This window comes from Cheilinus undulatus, linkage group 10 (assembly GCF_018320785.1).
Source record: "Cheilinus undulatus linkage group 10, ASM1832078v1, whole genome shotgun sequence".
NCBI classification, from domain to species: Eukaryota; Metazoa; Chordata; class Actinopteri; order Labriformes; family Labridae; genus Cheilinus; species Cheilinus undulatus.
The window spans coordinates 40,009,899-40,035,106 of NC_054874.1; the positions used below are offsets into that span (position 1 = coordinate 40,009,899).

At 38.0% G+C, this 25,208-nt stretch overlaps 1 protein-coding gene across 2 annotated transcripts in view; it reads right to left on the reverse strand.

The window, feature by feature from the left end:
• Window positions 1–25,208, reverse strand: part of fstl5 (follistatin-like 5) — a 314,218-nt gene that overhangs the window by 132,176 nt on the left and 156,834 nt on the right. For both annotated transcript variants that reach the window (XM_041797754.1, XM_041797753.1), the window contains exons 5-6: window positions 20,298–20,494; window positions 8,512–8,632 (exon numbers count right to left, since the gene is read on the reverse strand). In XM_041797754.1, the coding sequence (XP_041653688.1) occupies window positions 8,512–8,632; window positions 20,298–20,494 (318 nt within the window). The remainder of the gene's footprint in view (window positions 1–8,511; window positions 8,633–20,297; window positions 20,495–25,208) is intronic.

The following is a 25,208-nucleotide window of genomic DNA, read 5'->3' on the forward strand; positions in this document are numbered from 1 at the left end:
TTTATAGTACTGATTTCCTTTTCCAGCAGGACTTGACAGTGAAGCCAAAGCTACCAGAAACTGGTTCGCTAACATTGGTATTGATTGTGCTTGATTGGCCAGCCAACTGGCCTGACATTTGTCACTATGGTGAAAAATGTCTTCAGAGTCTGACAGGCTAGACAACTTCATGGTGCTGCTGCCATGAAGTAGCCAGCTGAAATGAAAAGCGCCCTTCTGTTGTGCTTAAAAATTTAAATCCTTTGTGTGGCAGCTGGTAAAAAAATCGGAGCACAGCTGATCCTGTGTCTTGCTTAAATCACTGCTGACAAATGTGTGTTCAAGAGTTATCAGGGAGGACTCTGGACTACCTCAGAGGGACCTGACTTGTAGGATTCTTCCTACAGAGGGAGGATCCTACAGATCCTGGACTTTGAGAAACAGCTTCTGTTAGGCTGCAGTATTGATTGCCTAGATCTCATGTGACGTCTTAGCCAATCAGATAGTGTTGCGGGGGGCGGGCATTTGGTAAGGGAAAGAGAGTGGCAACTGAGCCAGAGGTGAAGACACATGCAGCAGAGCCATTAGCTGACTTTTTAATTAATTAATTTCATCAGTGATCAGTAGAATACAATGCTGATACCATAACTGGTCAACCCCAATTACACATGGCTGTTATTTCGAAAATGCCACACTTTGGTTTGCTGTTAGCACACAATTGTTAGGTTTAGAGAAAGTTCATGCTTTGCATGAAAATAAATCTCAAGCTTTGACTTTGGATTTCACACAGGGAAAAAACAAAAGCTGCTTCCTGCGTGTAGGAGAAAGAGGATGCAAATGCATAAGCTTTGCAAAACCTAAGATCTGTAGCATTAAGGCTCATTTATACATCCTTTACATTTTAAAAAGATCTGCATGTTTTAAATGATACAAACCTCACTACCCATATACTCAAAGACGCCCTTTACATCTGAGAGGGCATTAAATATTTCATAAAACCGATACCTGTCCTTCAGTCAGCCCACTGACCTTTAGGCCAGCTGTTCTGTTGTAGGTGTCTGTCCATTTGCTTGCACAAGCTAACCTCACACACATGTTCTAAACAAAGTCACACAATTGTTCATCATAAAACCCCATCATTTTCCAACATATTCTTTGTTGTTGTGTTTTTCTGGTCTGGTTTGAATTGTTGCTGCACTAAACTACACTACCCTCACTTATATAAGGTTGGTGTTGCAATCTTTGGTCTGTGTGCAAACTTAAAGAAACATGCACTACAGAAGGCTCTGTCTGAATCCACCCTTCTGTGAATACAACAAAGAGAACAAGGTGAGCATTTTAGAGTTATGAACTGTATGCATGTGAGTTAATATACTGAACATATTCATCCCTCATCAAAACATACAGTGCATATAGTGGTGTTACCGGAATCCCCTCATGTAATCTGAGGACCACATCAACATTTCAATATGATGGATCACATTACAGGCCATTTTATTTTCCAAGCAGTCCCTCTGGAATGAACCAGGTATACTGTATAACAAGGTTTCCAGCCTCAGCAGAAATCAAAGAGCTCTATCTCCTGGCTGTGTGTTCTGTCAGGAGGAGTCAGGGTTCAGATCAATATCTTGGCACCCAAGAAACAGCAAGCAAGGGTGAGAAATGTCCCACAATGGAGTGCTGATAGCATTAACACTATGCTCAGTAGAATAGCACAATTAAGGTCATTACCATGAGTCGATACGTGTTGTCTAATGAAGACAAAAACTTTATATCCATCACATTGTGCTTAGTTGACAGTTGCACTTTGGAGGACAGCTAGAAAAAAAGTCCCAACTGTGGTACATCAATCAGGACAAAAGCTGCTACTGTCAGACTCCAATTCAGTCTACTGTAAAGCATGTCGCCTTTTCACATGTTAAAAAAGCAAGGTGAACTTAAAGTCCGCTGTGCTGAAAAGCGGTTTTGTTTGGGATGAGAGTCAAGCCAACACACTTGCCTGAGGGAGCGTTCAGACATAGGATTCTTTCCAAGCACTTGCTCCTGGTTTTCATTGTCGTATGTGAAGCAGCGTGTCTAGACACTTAGAGGATGCATTTAGAGGGTATACCCAAACTAATAACATTAAGCTGTGGTGCAGAAGCAAAGCACTGTGATTGTCCAGCCATCTTCAAAGGGCTTAAACAGACCACTGGCACAGGGACTCAGTCACAGTTGGCATGTGTGTGGCAGATTTTAGGAGCCTTCTGTCTGACTGCTTCTCAAAATGTTCAGAAAAACTTTGGACACGTTAATAGTACCTAGTATCTGTTTTTGCATTCAGACGCAGATATTACTCCTGGCAAATTGTGAACCTGACCTTTCTGTACATTTATGTAACAGTGATCACAGATGTTGACTGCTCTGCTGCAGATGACAGACACCCCCCCACCCCCCCGGACCTGGCTGCAGGAAAAGTGTTATTTAGATTTAAAGCTCTGGAGAAAATCAGCAAGGGGAACAAATAAAAATTGCAACAAGTGTTATGAGAATACCTGTACTGCATTTCCTGCATGCTTTCTAAACTAAGGCTGCATTTCTGTTTCACTCCTTCAATCTAAGTGTAAACTTTCTACCTTGGAAAACTGGCACTTTATTTTAGCCCTGCTGTGAGCTCAGAACGTTTAAGAAATAGAAATGTAATGTACAGCCTCTCAGTTACACTCAGCTGTTTTTTTTTCCTGCTAAGAACAATGCCACAAAAATAACAATGACACAGAGGGCCACAACACAGGGTCTCTATCTCTCTTTCTCTTCCTTTTGCACTATTCAGGCCGTCCCCGTAATGATCTGCATGTTTAAGCATGTGCAGTTTGACAAGGGATGATATAATGATGGACCAGCCAAGCCTTGGTTGGCCTTCTGGGAAGGCATGGTGGTAAGCACTCAAACTAGAAGCAACAAACAATAGAAAATATCATCGATATTTATTCTGATTTGGGACTTTAGGTCATTTTCATGGTATTGAAAAGTATCAAAGTATTGGAAAATTTGACGGTTGAGTTTACCAAATCACAAGACCGTGATTTCAAAACTTTTCATACACTTCAGTAAAACAAATGATGGTAATGGTTCTGTCTACTACTCTGTTGTTCTTTCAGGTTTTCTTCATTTAGAGTGAAGACTTAAAGCGTTCTTCTCTGGGCTAATAAAAGCTGATGTTAATATCTGACAGTCAATGCAGCTGTATGGCAATATTCTCCTACCAAAAGTTAATGACATTTTATGATAGATGACACCTTATCTGTTTACCCATGATGCACCAGGCCATCATTCACTAAATTATTCAACGATGACAAGGGGCTGACTATCAGCAGCATGGCAGACATCATTCATATCTGTAACATCATCTAATTAAAAGACATCACTTCTGCCAGACAGCTTCCTTACTGCTAGCTGAGGCAAATTGATTCTCAACCCCCCTCTCATCTATGCAAAGCAGGAATGAATAATGCATGCACATTAAAGTCTTATCTGCTGTCCTGACAAACAATGTTGCCACGCTTTGAATATTCCACTAAGGTGTGCAAAGGGTCCTTATTAGTAGAGTAGTCGGACAGGTGCCGTTTTCATGGGGAGTCATTCTGAATTTACAGCTGTTCGTTTTTTCAAGCTGCGCCGTAATTCTGGATGCAGCGGATCAACCGATTTACTTTATGACGGTGCTCAGTTTATAGCAGCGCTTAAGGTATTTGCATTGATTTTAACAGCTGCCACTCACGGATTATGCTGGCAATGAACTGCAAAACTATAACTTTGCCAACCTTTTTCGCCCCGGGCTCTGAGGCCTCATAATTCAACACTTGAAACCCACATGATGTTGTGACATGCATTCAAGGAAGCACCTGAAATCATGACTGAAAATATCTGCCATTTCATTTCATCCATATCTTCTTCTGATATTAAAGATAAAAATGAGGCTTTAAAATTGTGTTTATTGTCTTGTTGTTTTGTACTTTTCGATGGAAAAACACCAAAGAGATCAAACAGATTGGCCACGCTCAGTAACTCTGACAGAATGGTGTTTTTAAGTTGCCATAATAACATAATAAAAAGTAATGCCTTTCCAAATAGCATTTATGTTGTAACATGATGATATAGATGTTTGATGATTATTGGGATATAGGCAAGGTAATCAAAGCAGCACTCTGATCTGGTTGCGACACAGAAGATTTCTCAACTCTATAAGCTGATTCCTAAATTTGGGGCAATATATGGATATGGCAATATATTTTTGTCCTGATTAGTTTAATACAATTAGAATATAGCTGGTGTCAAGTATTAATAATTTAATTAACCAAAATAAAGTGCTCTCCAATAGATACCCTTGGCAATTTGACTCACAGCGTCATTATGTCATGACTCATGTATGTTGGTCTTCAGGGTATAAACAGAGGAAGGGATTAAAAATAAAGTTTAAAGCAGTGAAAAGATTGACAAGAAGTGAAACTGACACCACATTGCACTAAATAAATCAATAATTGTACACTTCATCTCTTAAGAGACATTTACAAGCTTCAGTTTATCATATTTTGTGATCAATTAATGAATTCACAACATTAACAACCTGATATTAGCTTACAAAGTTAATGATCAAATATGCAGATTTTAAAATTTCACTGGATATTGTTATGATAATGTTTCAGGTAACTGGTCTGGTGTTAGTGTCTCATAGCGGTAAGTGTGGTTGGTAGGCAGAGAGAAGCAGGGTCATGACTGACGTGACAGTGGGGGGTGTTGTGGCTCTGACTGATCAGCCTTTATGAGATACACTGGTGGAGGTGGAGAAGGGAGCCTGAAGAGTAACGGACACCAAGTGTGGAGAACGCTGAAACTCACAACTCCGAAGACAAACAAGACTGATTCAGAACATTAGGGTTTTTCCATCATCGACACGACACAGATGTGGGGAGCACATCATCACTGAACGGAAAACTACGAGAGCAGGCTGGCTGCAGGAGGCTGCCAATGTTCGCCAACCGAGAGCGAGCTGGTAGCGGCATGAGTGGTGTCTAAGGGCGGTACATTCACAGAGGGATATTCAGGTAACAAGTACACATAAATGCATCACTAAGGGTAAGGCACTAGGCTACGGGCTCTCTAGCCCTGGAGTCAGGTGATATTAGTAGGTGGGGTTAGTGTAGCTGTGTAACAATATTTACCACCAATGTATTGGCTGAAAGTATCAGGCTATATTGGCTGTAAATACTGGCTGTATATATGATCAAGTTTGTTGAGTTTTGAGCTGGACCAACAGACCAACATCAACCAAAGTCTTTTTCTTTGTTCATCCACACTCTTCAAACTGTAAAGCATTTTAGAGACTCAAGGTTTAGGTTGTAACTTTTTCAACTTAAGGGGTGGAAATATCAACAAATCGGATATTTGCAGAAATCCAATATCATGCAGTCCTAAAGCCAACATATCTTATTAGTCGCAGAAATTTTGCTTTAGATTATAAGTTATTTCTCATTTCTACATTTTATTGTACTCCATCCTTTACCCTAAGGGTGGCTTTCCTTCAGTTCTACCTCTCACAGATCTACACATAGGCATAATATATGGATAATATGTCACTTAAAGCATGTGGTATCAAAAAAAGTATCAAAATATGAAAGAATCTGACAAGCTTATCCACAAAATACCAGTTAATGCACATTTGATAAAGTTTTGTTTCTACGAGGTAAAAGTGTAAAGTCTTACCCCCCTGCTTATAATTTGATTTATAGGTGTTTTTGATATCAAAATTGATGACATTATTTGAATCAACAAAATTACAGTTATGCCGTGATGATACTGATAACTGTGATATCTTAGGTCATGATTATCATGATGTAAAATTTTAATATTGTTACAACTCTTTACAGCTGTTATTATTTTGTTTTTGTTTAGCTTCTTGCAGCATGGTTGTGCTTAATCTTTTCACTGATGAATAGAGTTCTATTCATCTATTCATTAGTTCTAAGTTGGATTAGCTGAAATCTTCAGTGCCGTTGTAAGTCATTTAAAAGGCCTGAATTGCTGACCTTACTACCTAACCTCTCCTTTACAGTTGCCTCACAGGCATCTTTGAAGCACCTGCAGAATAAAGTAGATCTGATGCTGAATAAAGTGAAGAAGACACCATCTTTGAAATACGACGATCTCAAAGTACATGAAGTGCTGATATAAATCCAGTATTGGCTGAACAAAGGTAAACTGGCTCAGAGCACTCCAGTAAAATAAATGGAATTCTAAAGACAAGTAGACTTGTTGACATAAACACAAAAACTAGCTAATATCAAGCCCATTATTGCCTGATTAAATCCTCCATTTTCAAAGTCATCTGAATATATGAGCAATCACAGTCTGAGGATTAAATAAAAGGGCTGTTGCAATCAATCATTTGTATTATTGTTGCTAAATGACAACATTAAGAGGCACATACAGATGAAGAATGGAAGTAAAAGAGAGGGAGGACGTCAGGTTGAAAGAAACTCAGCCTCAGAAGGTAAGATTTATGATCATTAAATATCCTATTTCCATGCATGAAGTTAAGCTGAGAGCTTGCAAAAAAGATCTAAAAACTGAGGAGGAAGTAGTAGGAGTTAGAAAACTTTACTCTTCAAAAAAAAAATACAGGCTCCACTGGTTGGGCTGAGGTAACTTTCCTTTTCATGATTTGCCAGAAGGCTGTTAGCTCCCACACATTCACGCATGATGTGCAGAATAGCAGATAAGATGAGGCTTTTCACTCTGCCATTTGCTCTCATGACTTTGTCTGCTCTCAGAAATGCTTAAAATACAAAGAGCTGATGAGATAAAGCTTGATTATGAATTCCTTCTGGCTCCTAAATGTGCCAAGCCAGCCAAATGTCAGAGGATACTCTGTCAGAGGAAACTGAGCCGTCTGAAAATGTCAGACAAGGAGAATCGTAAAAGGAAGCGCAAGGGGAAAACAAAAGGTGGAAATTGGTGAAAATAAGTTTGGTTCAGCAGTGCACCTGTCATCGTTATGTGGCCTAATGAGAAGGGGTTCGCTTGGAACGATCATCTCTTAAAGTCTTGACCCAGTATCCTCAGAACAAGTCCATTTTTTAATTTCTAGTCTAATTACCAGGGTGGAAAAATAATTTGAAGGTTGAGATTACAACAAAAACATCTTATTATCTGGCAAGATTCCAAACAGTGTCCAATTTTTATCAGCCTCTTAAATTTGTTTCCATGTAAGTGCCAACAAATGTTATTAACTAGATAGCTGCTTCTTCAGTTTTTAAAATTAAACTTGATTGCTGCTTGATTTTGGCTTCAATGAAGGACACACTTTGAGAAAGATGACTTTGATTTTATGCTAAAAACAGAAGAGCAAGAGAGGATGCAGGTGTTTCAGGATTTGGGGTTTAATTAAAATGTGGAAATTAATTCATCATGCTGTACCAGATTTCTGTTGTTTCCACACCCACGTCCCTTCCACCTAATTAGAGAGACACTGGACCCTAAGGTCTCAAAAACTTTCTATACTTTCAAACTTTTTATACATTGTGTTCTAAAGCAATGCAATATTTTTTATTCAGATAAATGAAAGTGTCTAAAGTAGCAAAGCTGTAATGGTTCTCAGTCATTTATATGCCTTCACACAAGCGATAACCATCCGTCTGGATCATTCTTGTAAACACGATATCTTCTCAAAAATGTCCAGTGACTCAAGAATGAACCTATTAGGTTTCGGAGGTCATAACCAAGGTCATTTTGCCTTATGTTCAGTCCTTGCATGTGAAGGTGATTTCTCAGAAATGCTCTCAGGAACCTTTTTACTTCAAACTTTGCCCAAACGTCCACTCTGACTCAAAAGTGATCTGATTAATTTTCAGATTTTTCACGATTCAGAGCTCAAGATCACTGGGCCTCATGTTCATCCTTGTTTGTGGATGACTTGTCTTAAGAATTCTTAGAGATTTTCTGCAAACTTTGAAAAAAATACTACTCTGACTCATTGGATTTTGGAAGTCAAAGGTCAAGGCCATGTTCATCTTCATGTCCTTCCCTTCTTATAAAAGTAATATAAATCAAACTACCACAAAACAACCCCAGGCTTTCTTCTAAACTCACCACTGTTCTTTCACTCTTGCAACTATAAACCAGAAATAATTCAGTCCTACTCAGTTTTAGGTGTTTAGGACAGGTGTCACAAGGTTTTTGTTGCTGTAGTGTTTACTGGTTTCTTTTCTAAGGTTATTATTATGATGTCATGACAAACCCTATGATATAAAACCATAAATAATTAAACTAATCAAAACACACTAAGACACATACTGATAAGGACTGGTGTTTGAGAATGTAGTTACTCATGCTTTTATAAGTAAACTTAAGAACAAGGAAGATTTGAACACAAGAATTTCATGAGCTGCCAAAGTCACCACTTTTCATTGCAGCCTTGTTCAGATTTATGAAATACAGAAAACCTGCAGTTTGTTTAAAAGACCGAAGAAATGTTTTTAAAACCTTCAAACTTACCAAAAGCTGTATAAAACTCCTCTTTTGTTAGGTGCTCGTCATCATTTACATCGTTGTACTTGAGCAGGTCAAACAGTGTGCACTCAGAGACATCCTTGGACAGACCTTCTTGCTTGATGACCTTGAAGAAGAACAGAGAGGTTTGGTTAGAAAGGTAAACTTTTGTTGGACTGAATTATTCTTTTCCTTTTGCTTTTTAATTTTCACTGACTTTATAAACGTTGATAAAATGTGTATTTTTTTATACAGCTCACCTTTAAAACCAAGTATGTCTGGAAGACATGTGCAGACTCTGGTTAGCAAATCCATTTTCACTTTCTTTAATCAACATACTGATAAAAAAAAAAATCAATTTTTAAAACATCTGATCAGTATCAAATGTAGATTATTAGAGCTGTTGTCAATAAATAACACCATGAATAAAGACGCCTTTTAATGATATTTAATTACTGTGCTGATTTCGTCACATTTATATTGAGGTGCATTGCAATTAAGTTGATTAATGTGCACTCTTGCAAACGACATCATGGTGACAAATATGTCAATAAATATAAATTAATCAATAAAAGCTATGACTTATGAACTCAAAAGTTTAATGTATTGCTATAAACATTTGCAGATTAACAATGAGCGGACATAATAAACACATTAATACAGTGCAAATGAAGTAAATACTGTCGTAGAAGTATTAATGATTCTACTTGGCATCATTTCCCAGAAATACCCCATGGTAATACTGCTCATTATGTGTACTTTTTATATGTTTCCGCAGGGACTGGCACTTTGTGTACTGCGCGTGCCCTCTGCTGAGGGCCCTGCAGTGTGTTGTAAGTCTGCATAATGCCACCTCCCTGACAAATTCATTTTTAAGAAGCTGTGCTAAAATATTTCAAAGTTTTGTTTTTTTATTACCAGTAATATTAATAAGAAAGAGGACTGCTCTGTGGTGGCTAACCCAGAGAGATCCAAACAAAGCAGTAAATGTGAATATGTATATGTATTTGTTCCACAGCAGTGTAACTCTAAAGAACCTACAAAGAACACATCTTAAAATGGACACAAAGGATTTTGCCTGTAGTGACACTGCAAATGCACTGCTCCACCTTCTTTCACAGTCTGCATCCTCCTTGCCTGTTAGATTCACCGGTCGGCAAATACGTTTAATTAAAAGACTTTTTTGCATCCCATTAAAATGAACATGTCAACATTTGTGTTTGTTACAGACAGACAGTTTGTCTTTGGTTTACTACATGCTAGTTTCTCCTCTCAGTATATCTTGCTACTTAGTCATTCAGATTATAATGGTGGGGTCAAGTAGGAGGGCTCCAAGGACCAGTTGCAGTACTGGTAAGATACTGGTAAAATTTTTGAGAACAAAATTTGCTTACTGCTTAAAAACAACATGACATGAAAAGATTTTAATAATAGAGACTTGTGTTTCTAGTGTGACAGAAACAGAGGCACAATAACCAGACATCCTGATGTTATGTAGTATGTAGTGGGTGCTATAATTGATGTTTGTGGTGGAATTTTACAAGGGAAAAAAAGACCAATCTAGTCTTTTGCCTCCCCATCCCAAAGTCATCCCTGGGTGTCCACTCTGGCAACCACTCATCTATTATTTGATTAAAAGCTTGATTTGGAATCTGTGAAAAAGAAACAATTATAATGTTTGAAGAGTGGTGTTAAAAATGGAGTGAGGACGGCCTTATAAAATCACTGATTTTCTCCAAAATTCACGAAACCCTCTGAAATTAAATGGAATAAAAAATAACCCAGCATGAAATTCAAACACCCAGAACAGTTCTGAGAACCCACATTGTGCTTGTCAATGTATTCACTTTATGTCCTCAATTTTCTGTCAGCTTTGTGAAGTTTAGATACATCATCTCTATAATGAGTCAAGGTTATGGACCTATACCAAACTTTTTGTTGAAAGTTGGAGCTGATGAAATGAAAAGATTATTAGCTGTCAGTTTGTCACTGTCAGATATAGACTCACTGATGTTTTTGTCATAGTGGATGGGGAAAAAAGGCCTAAACACTGTGCAGGTTTTATGATAATCTTGCGCAGGCTTGATCCTATTCAACCCCCATCGCACGGCCCTGGCAGTAAAACATCCATCACACTTGATCAGCTGTCAAACCGCTGATCACATGGGACAGCTTTATACATTGTGACTCACCTGTCGTATCAGTGCATTTCCTCTCTTAGGATCTTAAAATTGAAGAGTCCCCCACAGTACTACGTCATGACAACTTTAAAGAAACAAATCAGTAGTTGTGTAAAAATTAATGGTATCTTGTGTCTTACATATGCTTATTTGAGCTCATCGGCAACATTTTACACTCTTTTTTTATGTTATTCTAATAACCACCGGTAATTTTCTTTCATCAAAACCAGAATAGGCTCAATGTTAGTGATGAAGTGGTTAGCCAGCGTTAAACGTTATGACTTTATGGCATCCACCTATGAAACAAGTCAAATAAGCAGTGTGGCGGCAGTTGAGTACATGAGGAAGTTTTTTAAAACTATAGATTACCTATCTGCAAAACCTGCCAGGAAAAGAGTTCCTGCGAAAGTATCAGACACAAAGCTTGATGTACCATTTACAGGACCCCCACCCTGCACAACGAGCCAAGGGAAATGTAATAGACAGGGACACTGTTAGTGTCAGGTTACCTGCTGAAACTTTGAGTCTGAAGGGAATTAAATAAACAAGTTCTTCAAGAACATCACATAAACAAATAGCCAATAGGACACTCAAGGGGAATCTAAACAAATGAAATTTATGACTGTTATCATTGTTCCCCCTGATTTAGATGGGGTAGGGTTGCATGATAGGATGATCTTAGACTGTGAAAAATAAAATGTATCGATGACAGCTAAAGCTGAGAAATCTGATAATTGCAATCTAGTTTTATATTTTTATGTTCGGTCATCTCCACCTCTTCGGCTTTCCAGTGGGGTGCGAGGTCATGGCTCGAAATGAAACTGAAACTTAACGTTTAGTCCTGAAAAGGAGCACCAACTGGCTAAAATGGAAATGCTTTGGGTTTTTGAAAATTGTCAGGGTGCATAGAATTTGCAGGGTGCATAGAATAGTTATTTGCACAGTCTTGAAAAAGTTGGCAAACGTTCAGACCAGGGGTTTTCAAAGTGACGGAGAGTGAGCCTCCCCCAAGAAGAAAATTAGTCATTCGGTGGACCTCACCCACATAAATATTTATGTCTAATCTAATCTAATATATTTTTGATATTTTGGTCTGCAAATGTCCTTAAACATCTGCCTTTCCCTCTTATTTAGTGAGAGCTATATGTTTTCATTTGTACAGTTGATGCAGGGGTGCATAATAGCAGACCATCCTTGCTTTTGATCAGTGCAGGTGCACTGATCAGTGACAGAAATTTCGTTCACTTCCTTTTAAAAATTCCCCTGGTTTTGGTCACTAGACTTTTTGCTCAGTATTAAGATGACCCCAAGGTTTACACAGCTTTATGCTGACATTAGCTTGTACATCTTTGCATATTAAACACTGTGACTGAGAGCATCATTGGGACCATTGCAGGAAAATCCTGACTTGAATAGTTGACTGTATAGCATAGTCCCTATAGTAACTATAAGTCTATCCATTTTGCTCCATGCATAGTTGAAGTTAGCAAAGCAAATCACCTTTTTTCTGGTTTATGGTTCCACGCCTCCCCTGAAGTTCTATGGCGCCTGCCTCACACTTTGAAAACCACTGCTTTAGACAATCTCAAGAAACCGTATCCTGAGAGTCAAACAGGTCAAAGGACATTAGACACACCGCAGCCAGCAGAGGTGAGGCTGTGGCAGAAACAGATCTAACCCTGATGTTACAGCTGTTAAAGCTGATGTTAACCTGCTCTTTCTGTCATGCTCTGACCAACAGATTGGAGCAGAAGAAAATGGCAAGTTTACTTTTAACACAGTATTATTGCATTTTAAACACTGCATAGGAAAAAAGGTTTTTTGGTCCATAACTTAGAAATTGGCTTTAAAAATCAGAATGAAAATAATCTGTCAAAACAGAGATTTTGATCACCCACCCTAAATGTAGACAAACATGTCCTCCCACATCAGTCTAACTTCACTACTCATTTCAAGGCCAAGTAGAGACACGCTGCCCTCCACTTCCGTTGCCTACTTCCTGATTTGAATTGGGGACTATATTCTTTGAAAATATGGGTTGCAGTGGCTCAATAGGCTGAGTCAGTTGTCTTGCAACCAAAAGGTCATGGTTCAAATCTTCAGCTCTTCTAGTCATATGTTGATGTGTCTTTGGGTAGGACACCAAATTTCTCCTACTGCCATGTCAGTGACCTGTGAATGAGCATGACTAGGATCAGCTCACCATTCTACAATTCACCTTCAGTGTACTCAAACGCTTTAAGTAGCACACAACTAGAAAAGTGCTATAAAAGCTCAAGCCAATTTACCATCCAGTGCAACTTAAAGAGTGCTGTTCTATTGAAGAGTCGTCAGTTCGAAACAAGAAGTAAACAGTGGAGGTGTGAGGAGCTGAGCAGCATATGCTCGTCATCTCTTGCTATTGTTTTGATTGAGAGCCCCCTGGTGGCAGAATTTCTGTACTATAAATTAAATATTAAAAAATCTATGCAAATCTCTACTGCAAGTCCAATCAGAGGAACCTGGCACGCCAGATGGATTTGTTTCACACATCCAACTGGTAAACCACTCATACACAGCGTTTGGAAAAGGGCAGAACCTTTGAAAAAACTTGGAAGGTGATTGGATGAATGTTCTGTCTGTCACATCTTTACGGACCAATCAGAGCAACAAAACACATGATGTAGCTAAAGAGCTGTGCCTGCGCCTCTACCGAAGGAGTAGACTCCATAAAAAAACTGCATAACGCCAACCATGGCGACTGCAGACATGCCAGTACACGACTTTTGTTATTTTTGAAAAGAAAACAACTCACTGCTGCTCTTTGTTCTTCTTTTAATGAAGAAATGTTATCAAGCTCTGATTAAACTGGCACTTTAGCAGCATCCACACTAAGCTCTTCTGCCATAATTACAGTGGCCTCTTCTCGCTGCTTGCTCTTGCAGTTGTTCTCAAAAAGTATCAGTATTAAGCATAAAACTTCCATATTATTTTTACATTTTTTTACCTTAGTAATTTTGTGAAATTGAAGTCCCTGTAGAGTGATAAAAGGCAGTAAATTCTACTCTAGGATGGTGTGGGCGTGTCGGTTCAATGAGCTTAAGCCACGGCCACTCAGGAAAAATACGATCCTCTTGAATTAAAAAAAATGCCTTGAATTAAAAAAAAATGCCCAGCCTGTACTGGGTTGAACTGCTTGGTGATTTTATGTTTTTGTAGTGTGTTAAGACACGTTTGTATTTTACTTTATAGGGACTTTGATTAATGCATAACATTTTGAATAATCTTGAAACAAAAGGTTTCTAAGTCTACAACAGTACCACTAAATTCTCTAAGTGCTGCATCCCTGTTCAGTGTTTTGGTAAAAGGCTACACAGATTCCTCAGAACAAAGTTGTTGATACTCACAAATATGCCCAACTCTCTGGTCCTTGCCTACTTGCTTTCTAGAGTGATACAGATGTAGGTGAGGATATATTTGAGCTGTAAGTGGTGTTGCAGTCACTGGGTTTTATCCTTTAACTCTAAATCTTAAGAATTTCATGGCATAGTCTTGCACTCCAGACATAAACGTGTGGTTGTGTCAGATATCTGCAGTCACTTTCCATTGGGGGCTTATTCCTCCACAGTGAAAGGGGAGAAAAAACAAGCTGAAGGTACACATGTCTGTGCTTTCAGCAGACCTTGGGAGTTAAATGAACTGAGAAACATCATTGACAGGATAACGAGCTGTAATGTTTACAGAGAATGCAGCTTCAGTGTGTTTCAAATCGAAGCTTAATCCACACAGACGCTAGAACATCAGCTGATCAGTCAGGTACAACATCTGCCTCACAATTAGCTGTAACACTAACTTTTTATCACTGCAAAACAGCTGAGACTACTTTACGTAATTACAAAAGAACTATTCTAGTGGCACAGACATTACACACCGTGGATCTATGAGCCGATATCCTAATCACTGGAAAAAGAAGATGTAGAAAGGTCAGCTATAGATTTTAGGTCCTGTAGACCAGTCTTTAATAATGTTGTACTCTAAAAGAATACTAAAGGTTCAAAGGAAAGATTTTTATTGTTCAGGTCTAAAGAACTGCTAGGGTTTCTTTCTCTTAAGACCCACAAAATATAAAAGCCAGATCTGTGAATGTTCATAAACTTGTTTCTTAATTAAAAACAAAGCTTACCAAAAGATTTCTGCTGATCAAAATGAAAATACAATGGTGCTGTGACCTTTGAATGTTTTAAATGATAGAAAGATATAACAATCTTTTTGGCCTGTTGTTGATGCATTTCTTTTACATGACAGTAAAGACAGACTGGAGTGTTTTTTTTTTTTCTTTTTTTAACAATGTGTGATTTTAGGCTTTCTGTCTTAGGTCAACTGATAGAGTCAGGCAATACATAAAGAAAAGGGAGAGTTTTGATTTGCCATTTTGAAAGGGCACCCAGGAGCAAAAGGGCAGGGACAATTGCTCCCTGTGCACCTTCATGTGCACAGTCTAGCAAGTCAAGTAAGCCAGGGTGAGAGATTTCAATCCCAGAATTTTGGATGAGATCAGAGAATGCACCAATTATAAAAGGAGCTTCAGGGTAAGATGGTGGCAGCCATGGTTTTATACTTTCAACTTCTGACAGAGCTGTGATTTTCTTGTGCAGCTCTCTTTTTGGGGTCATGTTCAAACTAAAATGGAAAAAGGAAGACATTTCTTGTCTTGCATAACATTCATCTAATATCACTGAGACAGTTGCATGGTTTCCAGAAATAGAAGTGAAAAGAAATTTCACTGACAGAATGCCAGACAAATTTAACCTTTTTGTTTTCTTGATTCTTAAAATGTTTGAATAACCAACATAAAAAACTCATTATTTTGAGTATTCTGAGTCAGTCAGTGCATTAACATGTATATCAAATCAAGCTATGGTTATCAGTTGATCAGGCTATTTATCTTAACTACTGTACCCATGTGCAGGGGCAGAATCAATTTATTGGTGAGAGAATGTCCTCGTCTGCTCTGATAGGTGGCTATATGCTCACTTTCAGCCTGTAATGGTGGACCTTCTTCCTGTTGACCTTGCGAAGTTAGCAAGCAGTTGCATGGGGACAGGTAAAAAACTGACAAACTTAGCAGCTCTGTACAGTATGTACAAGCTCTATGCTTTACTTTTAGCACAAAAGTTATGCATATTATCTCTCTAACATACAATGATAACTGAAGTCAGGTGACCACACCTCTTAAAGGCTTGGAATTTATGCTTATCAACTCAAATAAAGTTCCTGTAAAGTGAAAATGAATCTGTTTAGGTTTGTTGTATGACAGGTGCCTGTGTTTTGAACCCCTAAATCAAATTTAGGTCAACTAAAACATCTCCAAAATCGTGAAAAATGAGGCAGTAAAATCTGCTCTAGGATGGTGTGGGCGTGTCTGTTGAAAGAGCTGACCCACTCAGGAAAAATATGATCCTCTCAGATTAAAAAAAATGTTAAAATCTGAATGTTGGCCTTAGGATCAGATTGCATCTGCCTGTCTCTGTGCCAGAGAAGGGACAAAGTCCATTGTCTGGCTCAAATCTCTGCTGTGATGCTTTAAATGATCAAAAGACCACTGTGGCTGATAGATTTGGTAAAATTACCTCAGAATGAACAAAATAAACATTTAACTGGCTGTTTTCTTCCAATAAAGACAGTGACATCACCAAAAAAACAGACTGTAGAGAGATGAACTGCTCTGTGATTTTATATTGTAGTGTAAGAGGGGCGGGGTCATTTCCTACTCTGCATATTAGCCACGCCCAGTTGAAACCAAAACAGGAAAGAGGTGAAAAAAAAAAATTTAACTGTAAAACTCATATTTAAAGCAAGCATATTCCAACATATCTAATGTGTTAAGACAAAACTTTGGATTTCACCTTACAGGGTCTTTAAGAATTGATCTGTCTTTGAAAACTTTAAGAATTATCTGGGACGCCGTAAAACCTCAATTTAAATAGATAAGATAGGGATGGTCATGTTTTAAATTTATATAGCTATTTCCATGGTCTAACACAATGACTCAACTTTTTCTATCTGCATGTAAAAAATTCTGACTGTTAACTAAAGACTGCCTCTATATGGTGAGTTTTTCATCAGATTGATGCCACTATTTCAATCTGGTGTTTATCATGCACTTATTCATTATGCAATATCCCTCTTGTAGAGGAAAATTATACAGAAGTTCAAAAGTTTTATCAACATGTTTAGTCTGTTTGGTTGTGTAAATACTTTTGAAGCATCCTGTCACAATCAAACAGGCCATTAATTTCATCTACAGCATGAAAAAGTGGAAGGCAAAACTTGCATAATTTATAGACAAGATGTTGGCTTGATGAAATTAAAGAGACAAATTCAAACAACTGCAAAGACATGCTATTTTCTGAGCATGCCACAAATGTATACATACATTTTTTAAAAAAGCCTTTTGAATTTTTGCCCCATGAGGCCCACCTGCAATCCACTGATAGGTGAATGCCGGTCCAAAGAGAAAAGCTCAGTACTCTTCGTTGTCTCGTGTAGCTCACAGTGAATTAAAATCTGCCAAGATTTCCACATGTGTCAGGGATAAGAAACAGGGATGGAAGGCTTAAAGCGGCCCTTTAGGAACCCTGAAAAGAGCTTCTCCATCTGGATGTTAATTAATACTGACTAGCTGGTGTCACTCAAACACCTAGGGAGACTTGGAGGGGTACAGCTTGGCCTGGAATAGAGTAAGTGGCATCACCAAGAGGCTTCAGAATGGGTCCAAAGTAACATTCAGAAGGTCTAAAGGGCATTTTCATATTCTTTATTGGAACATACTGGCAATATTACTCCCAAAAACACAAAACAACATGGGTTGTTGGCCCTGGATTTCATTTACTTGGCATTGACTTTGCTCATGCTGGCAGGGGGCGCCATGTAAATGTAAAAACATGTAAAAATATGATAATAGTATGAAAATAAGGCAAAAAAAATCTCTATTTTGAGGCAATATTTAGATGCTTTGAACTCAAAATACTTTAATACATTCAACAGAGTCTAATGAGACCTCCCCTGTCGGGCGAGGGTGCACTGACAAAGCTAAGCAAGGTGACCCCTGTGCAGATGGGATATCCTACTGGATCAGCAGGAAAGGGACCTAAGAACAGCAACTGGTTTCAAGGCTCTAAAAAATCACCGCAGGTTGCTTACCCTTTCAATTATTTAAATACTTTCTATATTAAATCAGTCCTGAGGTGCTGAGAGACTGTATTTGTTATGCACAGAATATCCTCTTTTCTCACAGCAGCCACAAAAAGCTCTTTTATACAACGATCCCTCTTGGCTGCAATGGTCAAAGGCTGCAGCCTCCCATGAGCGCGACGCTCCTTTGGCCCACATTGCTTTTCAAAAGATTTACCTCGAGCCTTGTACTGAAGCTACCAGAGGGGAAGGGTAAGAGGAGTAAAATGGACACAATTATGGCAGACATCAAAGTGGCTAGTTTGAACACCTGAGCGCACAGATGGTTAGTTCATTTGTAGTCTCCTTTTGGATGGATTTTAGAATAAAATTGACAGTTTTGACAGACATGAGAGGTGCTGCAAGGGCCGTCTTCAAAGCGTGTGCATTGGCAAAATGTTAAAAGGTTCTTTTAAGCAGACAGAAATAAGACTATAAATATAAAATTTTCCAGTAACTGAGTACATTCTCAGTATCTCAGATTCATCAAGGTCAAAGTATTTTACCTTTGTGCCAATGATTGATTTGGTTATTTTATCTAAGAAAGGCAGGTTTCTTTTGCCCTCTGCCTTCCCCCTGATCCTTCTTACAGTGATGCCAGGGGGCTGCGACCCAGCGTGCGCCTGTTGCTCTCCTTTCCTGTGGCCCGGCCCTCCCGAGTCCCTCCTCGTCAGCTTAATGGCAGTTGTTAATGCATTTAAGCACAATCCCCATATGCACCCCGACAAATAGAGTTATCATTATTACCTCTCCCAAAACCAAAAATTGTATATTGACATTTTTGACTTTTGGTGCTGCACCAACTGTAGGTCTGCCTTATTCCCTGGACCGCTGCATTAAAGTATGATCAACAGGATGGGAGGACAACAACAAATGCAACTGGATGTTTGTGATTGTATGTACGTGTGAGTATAGGCATGTGTCTGTACGAGTGATAGGGGAATATTTTTTACATACCCATGCCAACAGGTATGTGGTAAAGGATGTGTGTGTGTGTGTGTGCTTTCATTTTGTTTTGTTTGCATTACCCCATACAGTAATAGTATATTTTCTCTCTCTTTTTTAAAATTTTATTTATTTATTTTGTTGTTTTTTTCTCTCCCTTTCAATTTATTTAATAAAGGTCAACTCTTCTTCCTATTATAATTGCAGATGATATTATAAGTATGATCACTATTATTGTTACTATTAATATTAATGACATTATTATTATTATTTTGTTGGTTGGTTTATTAATCTTTTCATGTAAGGTATTTACACTTTGTGTATTTCCTTGTTTAATTTGTCTGATTTGTCCAATTAAAAAAAAAAAATCTTTAGTGCTATCTATTATTATCAATATATATATATATATTTTTGTCTGTTTTCAATTTTAGTTAATTGTATTTATTATTATTATTTTAATAATGATAATATTATTCTATTTATTATTATCATGATTGTGTTTCTCTGCATATAACTTCCCATACTGACCATAACACTCTAATGTCACAACAGTTCTCCATCTAGAAAATCCTTACTTTAGGCCTCCAGTAGTCTGTACTGCTGTCTTAACAATGTGTTCCTTGTATATTTAATTTCTATTTTTGTTTTATTATTTGTTTTTATTATTATATATACATTTTTTATTATTATAGTCTAATATTAGGAATATACAGTGCTTAAAAAGTTTATTAGACCACCTGTCATATTTGTCTTAAAGACCATCCAGCATCATGAAATGCTTTAATGCAGACTCTTTCATTTTCAGTGAGCTCTCCACGTTTTTACTATTTTGAACAGGAATGAGGAATTTCAAACTGAATTAACCCAAATTTGAGCCGGCACTGGACTTCTCTGAGAAGTAAGAAATTAATCAAGCATAACATTCAACCACTAAAACTCATTTTTCTGTTCAGGAATGCAAGTAAATAACAAACATTTGACATACTAATCAAGAAATATAAATGTGCTTCATGGATAACAATCATAATTATATTATAATTATATTATATTATATTAAAAAAATATCATTTGGGTTAAAGAGTCTCTACATGTTGGTGTATTAACCATTGCAGAAACATAAAAAATGATTTTGGTAATTACCAATGCTGTAAATTTAGGGCAGCTGTGGCATAAACCTTACTTGGGTTAGGGTTAGTGTGGTCTAATAAATTTGTTAAGCACTGTATATTAACAGATATACATTTTTATTTATTTATTTATTTTTATTTTATCTTTTTTCTTTCTTTTTCTTTTCCTCCCCCTCTTTATCTCACACTGTCCCTCGTGTACCACTTGAATATTACTCCTGCCTGTCTTGTTATTTCTCACACACACACAAAAAAAAAAAAACAAAAAAAAAAAAAACAGAAAGGCAGATATCTTTTGGAGCACTTATCTAATGTTGGATGTCCTTACCTGGGAGAGCTCACTGGCACCTATTTGACCGTTGTTATCTGCATCAAAGCGTTTGAACATCATATCAACCAGTTGCTTCCTGGCAGCCATATTGTCCTTGTGGGCCCCGTGGATCTTAGACCCCATGTAGCGTTTGTCATGCAAATCCAGAATCTTGGTTTTCAGCCGACGGTAGTCGCTCAGTCTGCAGTTATCATCTGGGAATGAAAATGAAAAGAACAGAAGGAATGGTTAGGAGAGAGTTAGAGAATGTGTGTCAAAAAATAATAAAATCACCACAGTTAGAGGCAGGAAGAAAATATGTTATGGTCTGTTTGGATGCCTAAAAACACAATTAGAATTTTAAGCAGATTTCTATAAACAGATATTTCATAAACATTTAAATGAATCCCAGGTGATGGGAAAGGTGCATGATTAAAAGCGTGGATCTTAAGATTCCCAAAATTGGATGCAATGTTTTCCAATCTCAACCAATTAGTACCTGTGAAATCTGTAATCCCCCTGAAGACTCACATTATCAAACAATAAGATGCTGTTTATATTCAGCGAAACCCAAATCTGAGCGTGTCTTTGATTGTCTTCATCACAATAACAAATGCTAAGGATTATTTTCCAGAGGGGAGAACAAACAGCGACAGCAGTGCAGCATTTCGCCGCCTACAACACAAAGAAAAAAGATGAACAAATCCATCACACAGGTGTCAAGAGCCGACTCTGACAGCACGGAAAACATGATGCTGCTGTATTTACAATCCGCCATCAAAGGCAGCAGATCAAAGAAGTCAACTACATGAAAGGTTGAGCAGAGTAAAGTCGAGGCAAAGAGAAAATAATGACTAGAACTAGCTGTTGACACATGTCACATCAAGTCCTTATTGTTAGATCTAGAAGTGTTTCTCCTCTAATAAAAGCCACATTAGCTGATGCCAACCAAACACCGGATAAAATAAAACTTTGTAGTTCCTTGAGATTCTATCCATGTCTCCTGGGAAAAGGTGGCATCTCTAGCTTATCACACAGAGTGATCAAACCTGGAAAATATAGAATAAAATCTTCTGCGTGGAGTCTTCGAAGACATAAATGAACTTTGCTGGGGATGATCAGGCGAGAATGATTTAGAGAGTACGGTAATGAGATCTCGCTCAGTAGAACTGGGTGCTCGCTGGGAGCTGATGACTAAAATCAGAGCGCCCCCAGAAACCAATGACATGTCATTATTGGATGCGTCGGATCTCAATTTTGTCTTAAAATTTCTCCCAGCATTCCTCCAGTGAAACAACTTGAGCAATCAGCTTGCATTTAAATGAGATGTGGGAAATAATCCTGACATGAGCCTTCATTTGAGTGGAAGAGGCTGAAAGAATTTCTAACACTCTGGTAGCACATGCAATGAGCTTCAAGAGGGGTGATCAAGTCAATGCCACTTCAACCACTGTTCTGTGCGGCCTTCCAATTCAGCATGGTGGCTGAGGATGGCTGGAGATAAAACAGTGATGAGTGTTTTATTTGTTCATAATGTAAAAATAAAGTCATCATCATTGGGCCTTTTGTATCTTATTTGGTAAAGACTAGTTGTTTGTTATAACAGCTACATCAGGGATGATGTAGTGAACATTTAAGTTGATTTCTGTGAAGCTGAAATTCAACCATGTCAAAATGGCAGCACTAAATGATACAACCATTGTGGATGGCTCACTGTGTTTGACCACTGAGACCTCTACCATTGTATAATTCATTTTCATAAGCCCCAGTTTGACAAAGTTCACCCCCACCCCCCAGTATGACACCAACAATGAATAACTAAATAAATACCAACAACAAAACAGCTCAAATCAATTATTTCCAGGTAAAATGTCTGAAAGCCAACAAGCAATGCTGTGCAAAGCCAGTGATGCGTTCAGTCTTGCAAATACTTTCATGATTGCAAAAGCAACTTTAAATGTCAAATTGAACTATGTATTAACCCTTCAAACAAAAATATGAACAAATTCACATAATTAAAAAAATGACACCTTAGAGTGACCACACACAATGTTTTTAAGATCTTTATGATTTCAAAGACATGGGAGACCACAGACATGAATTTTTCATCTTATATCCTCTGAGTGCACACATTAGACGACTCAGCCAGACTGTCAGACCACTGGGACCACACATGTGCTGCCCTGCCAGCAACCTTGAGTGATCACATGATTCTAGAAGAAAATCAAACATGTATGTCTATCGATAATTGGCTTGCTGTCCCTTCACCACAGGCTGTCCTGGCATGTATTGAAGCAAAACTTAGAAAACAAAGAATAATCAGGAGGAAATTCTGGCTGGAATGAAGGTACAGTTGTGTTTATGTTTGTGAGTGGTGAAAGTATGTTTGATCCAGCTGGTGATGCTACCTGGTCTGCTCGCACTCATTAGTTGTAGTAGGTACTCCATTGGCGGCACTATGACGCAGAAATGTAAATTTCAAACATATTTCATATTTACGATTCAGGGTTTGGGAGGCTACAACATGATTTGAAGCAATAAAACAATCGTGTTGACACCCCACACTTGAGGATGATTCCACTCAAGATATGCCCACACGATCGTGGGGCGAGGCAAATCTTGCCTCAAATCAGCTTAAAATCCTGTAGTGTAAGGCCACCCTTACCCAACAGCAGTAAAGTAATTTTCTACTATTCCTACGATTTCTCTACTAAGAGTGGGCAGTATGCGATACCGTATTCTGGGTATCAAAAAAAAAACAAACAAACAAACAAAAAAAAAGAGCCAGGGTACTGCTTTAATTACCATAATAAAGACGGGGCTGTGTGGGGAGTCACTATATCCCAGTGACTTATTTTTGATAGATTATAAATGTGTCTGACTAAACTTTCACAAAACATAACTATTTATCTATTTGTTCATTTATTTTTGTTTGTATTCAAAAGTACATTTGAATCAAAATTGAATAGCATAATATAAAACATAATAACTTCATGCTTCCTGCGCCCCCAGTGAAAAAGTCCAGATTAACTAACTCAAGCACATTATGTGAGTTTGAGGGGCAACAAGAGAAGGAAATGGACTAATATTTGACCCAGGTAAAGTCAGACAGGTTCTTCATTCTTCATTGATCTCATCTACAGAGGTGTAGGGAGTATTGAAAAACGGTACCAACATGGTACCGGTACCATCACATCTGCTACCCACTGGACCAAATTACAACACAGATATTGATACTTCATTTCAATACTCTGTCACCAAAAAATGTATGTCAAGAAAATCGTTATGGAAATTGTTTGATTTTATGTGTTAATTTACACTGGTGTCCTTTTCTTATCTTATATTTGACTGTTATCTTGTATAGATATTTCTGTGAATCATTGGCTTTTAATCTCACGCTGACTTTCAACACACTTTTTCCTTTCAAAAGTATCGATCCAGGTACCAGTTAGGATCTGGTACCATATGAAAAGGATTGATTTAGTACAGTTATAAGAAAAAATACAAACAATACCAACCCCTACAGAGATGCTATAACACTGCTCCTATAGAGAGGGCCACTGTCTGCTTTCATACCTTTAAAAACATTTAATATGGAGACTGAAAAATCTGAGAAACAGAGGCACCCAGATGGCTTAGTGGTTTAAGGCGCGATCCATGTACGTGAGTGGCCTGGGTTTGAATCTGGCCTGTGGTCCTTTGCTGCATGTCTGCATGCCCCGCTTCTGACTCTATCCACTGTCCTCCTCTATCCAATAAAGGCACAAAATACCCCAAAAAATCTTTAAAAGAAATTATTGAAACAAACAGAAAATCAGGAGGACATGCTTAAAGTGCCTGCCTTGTCTGATCATTTATAAATGATCTCATCTGTAGAGACGAACTCACCAATAGACCACACAGCGCACCACTTTCTTCCATTAAAGGCCATCACCCATCAGTGATCTTTCCACAACTCCACTATGAATATAAACCAACAATGATTAATCCAGATCATCAAAAAATTTTAAATAAAAAAATAAATTAAATTAAATAGAAAAAAATTCTCAAACTGAATCAAAATGATTGATACTTCTAATACAATATCAGCACTATAAGAGCGACATGCTGTAGCCCACTCTCATACGTGTCAATGAAATTATTAAAGTTGGTGGATGAGTAAAAGTAAGTATCATGGGCATAAAAATAACTCAGAGAAATATCTGTAAAATATGCCACTATAATATGAGATGTGAAAGGAGAGAGTTGTGACTTTTTATTTAAGACTCAACCAAACTTCATCTCGGCTACTAGAGCTGCGTCACAGACAAATCAGAACATAAAAAACAAGGAAGAGATGAGCAGAGCAGAGACTTCAGACAGTGAAATGAATAAGATGTTCCTGCTATGCTCAAATAAAATGAGGGCACATAAAGTCCTCAAGGCACATTGTACAATTTATTTGGACTGGCAAGGGATTGTCTTGGGGTGGTGAGGTACCAAAATGAAGCACAGGAATCTGATCAGAATTGTTGGTACCGGTGCCACGTTGGTACTGGATTTAGGTACTCATCCCTAGCCCTGTGGTCCCTCTCTGTTACTCACGTAAACATAGATGAAGAAAAAGGAATCAGGGAGCTTCCTGGGAGTGTCCTGCAGGAATATGTTTTAAATTTTTTTCACCTTTCCCTTTAAATAAAGTTTGATTTACAAAGAGGAGATAGTGGTGAATTACTAAAATTCATATCTGTAATTGGAATTTTGTGCCCTGACTCAAGTTAACAAGGAGGCCAAACTTTAACTCACCGCTGCTAAAAGACTGTCGATACAAAGCACTACACTTACATTCCCTCTTTCAAAATGAAGTTTCTAATGTCACACAAGGGTCAGGTAGGTGCTGTTAGAGCATGCTGTCACTATTGTTGCTTCTATCATGAGCTTTAAGTGTTA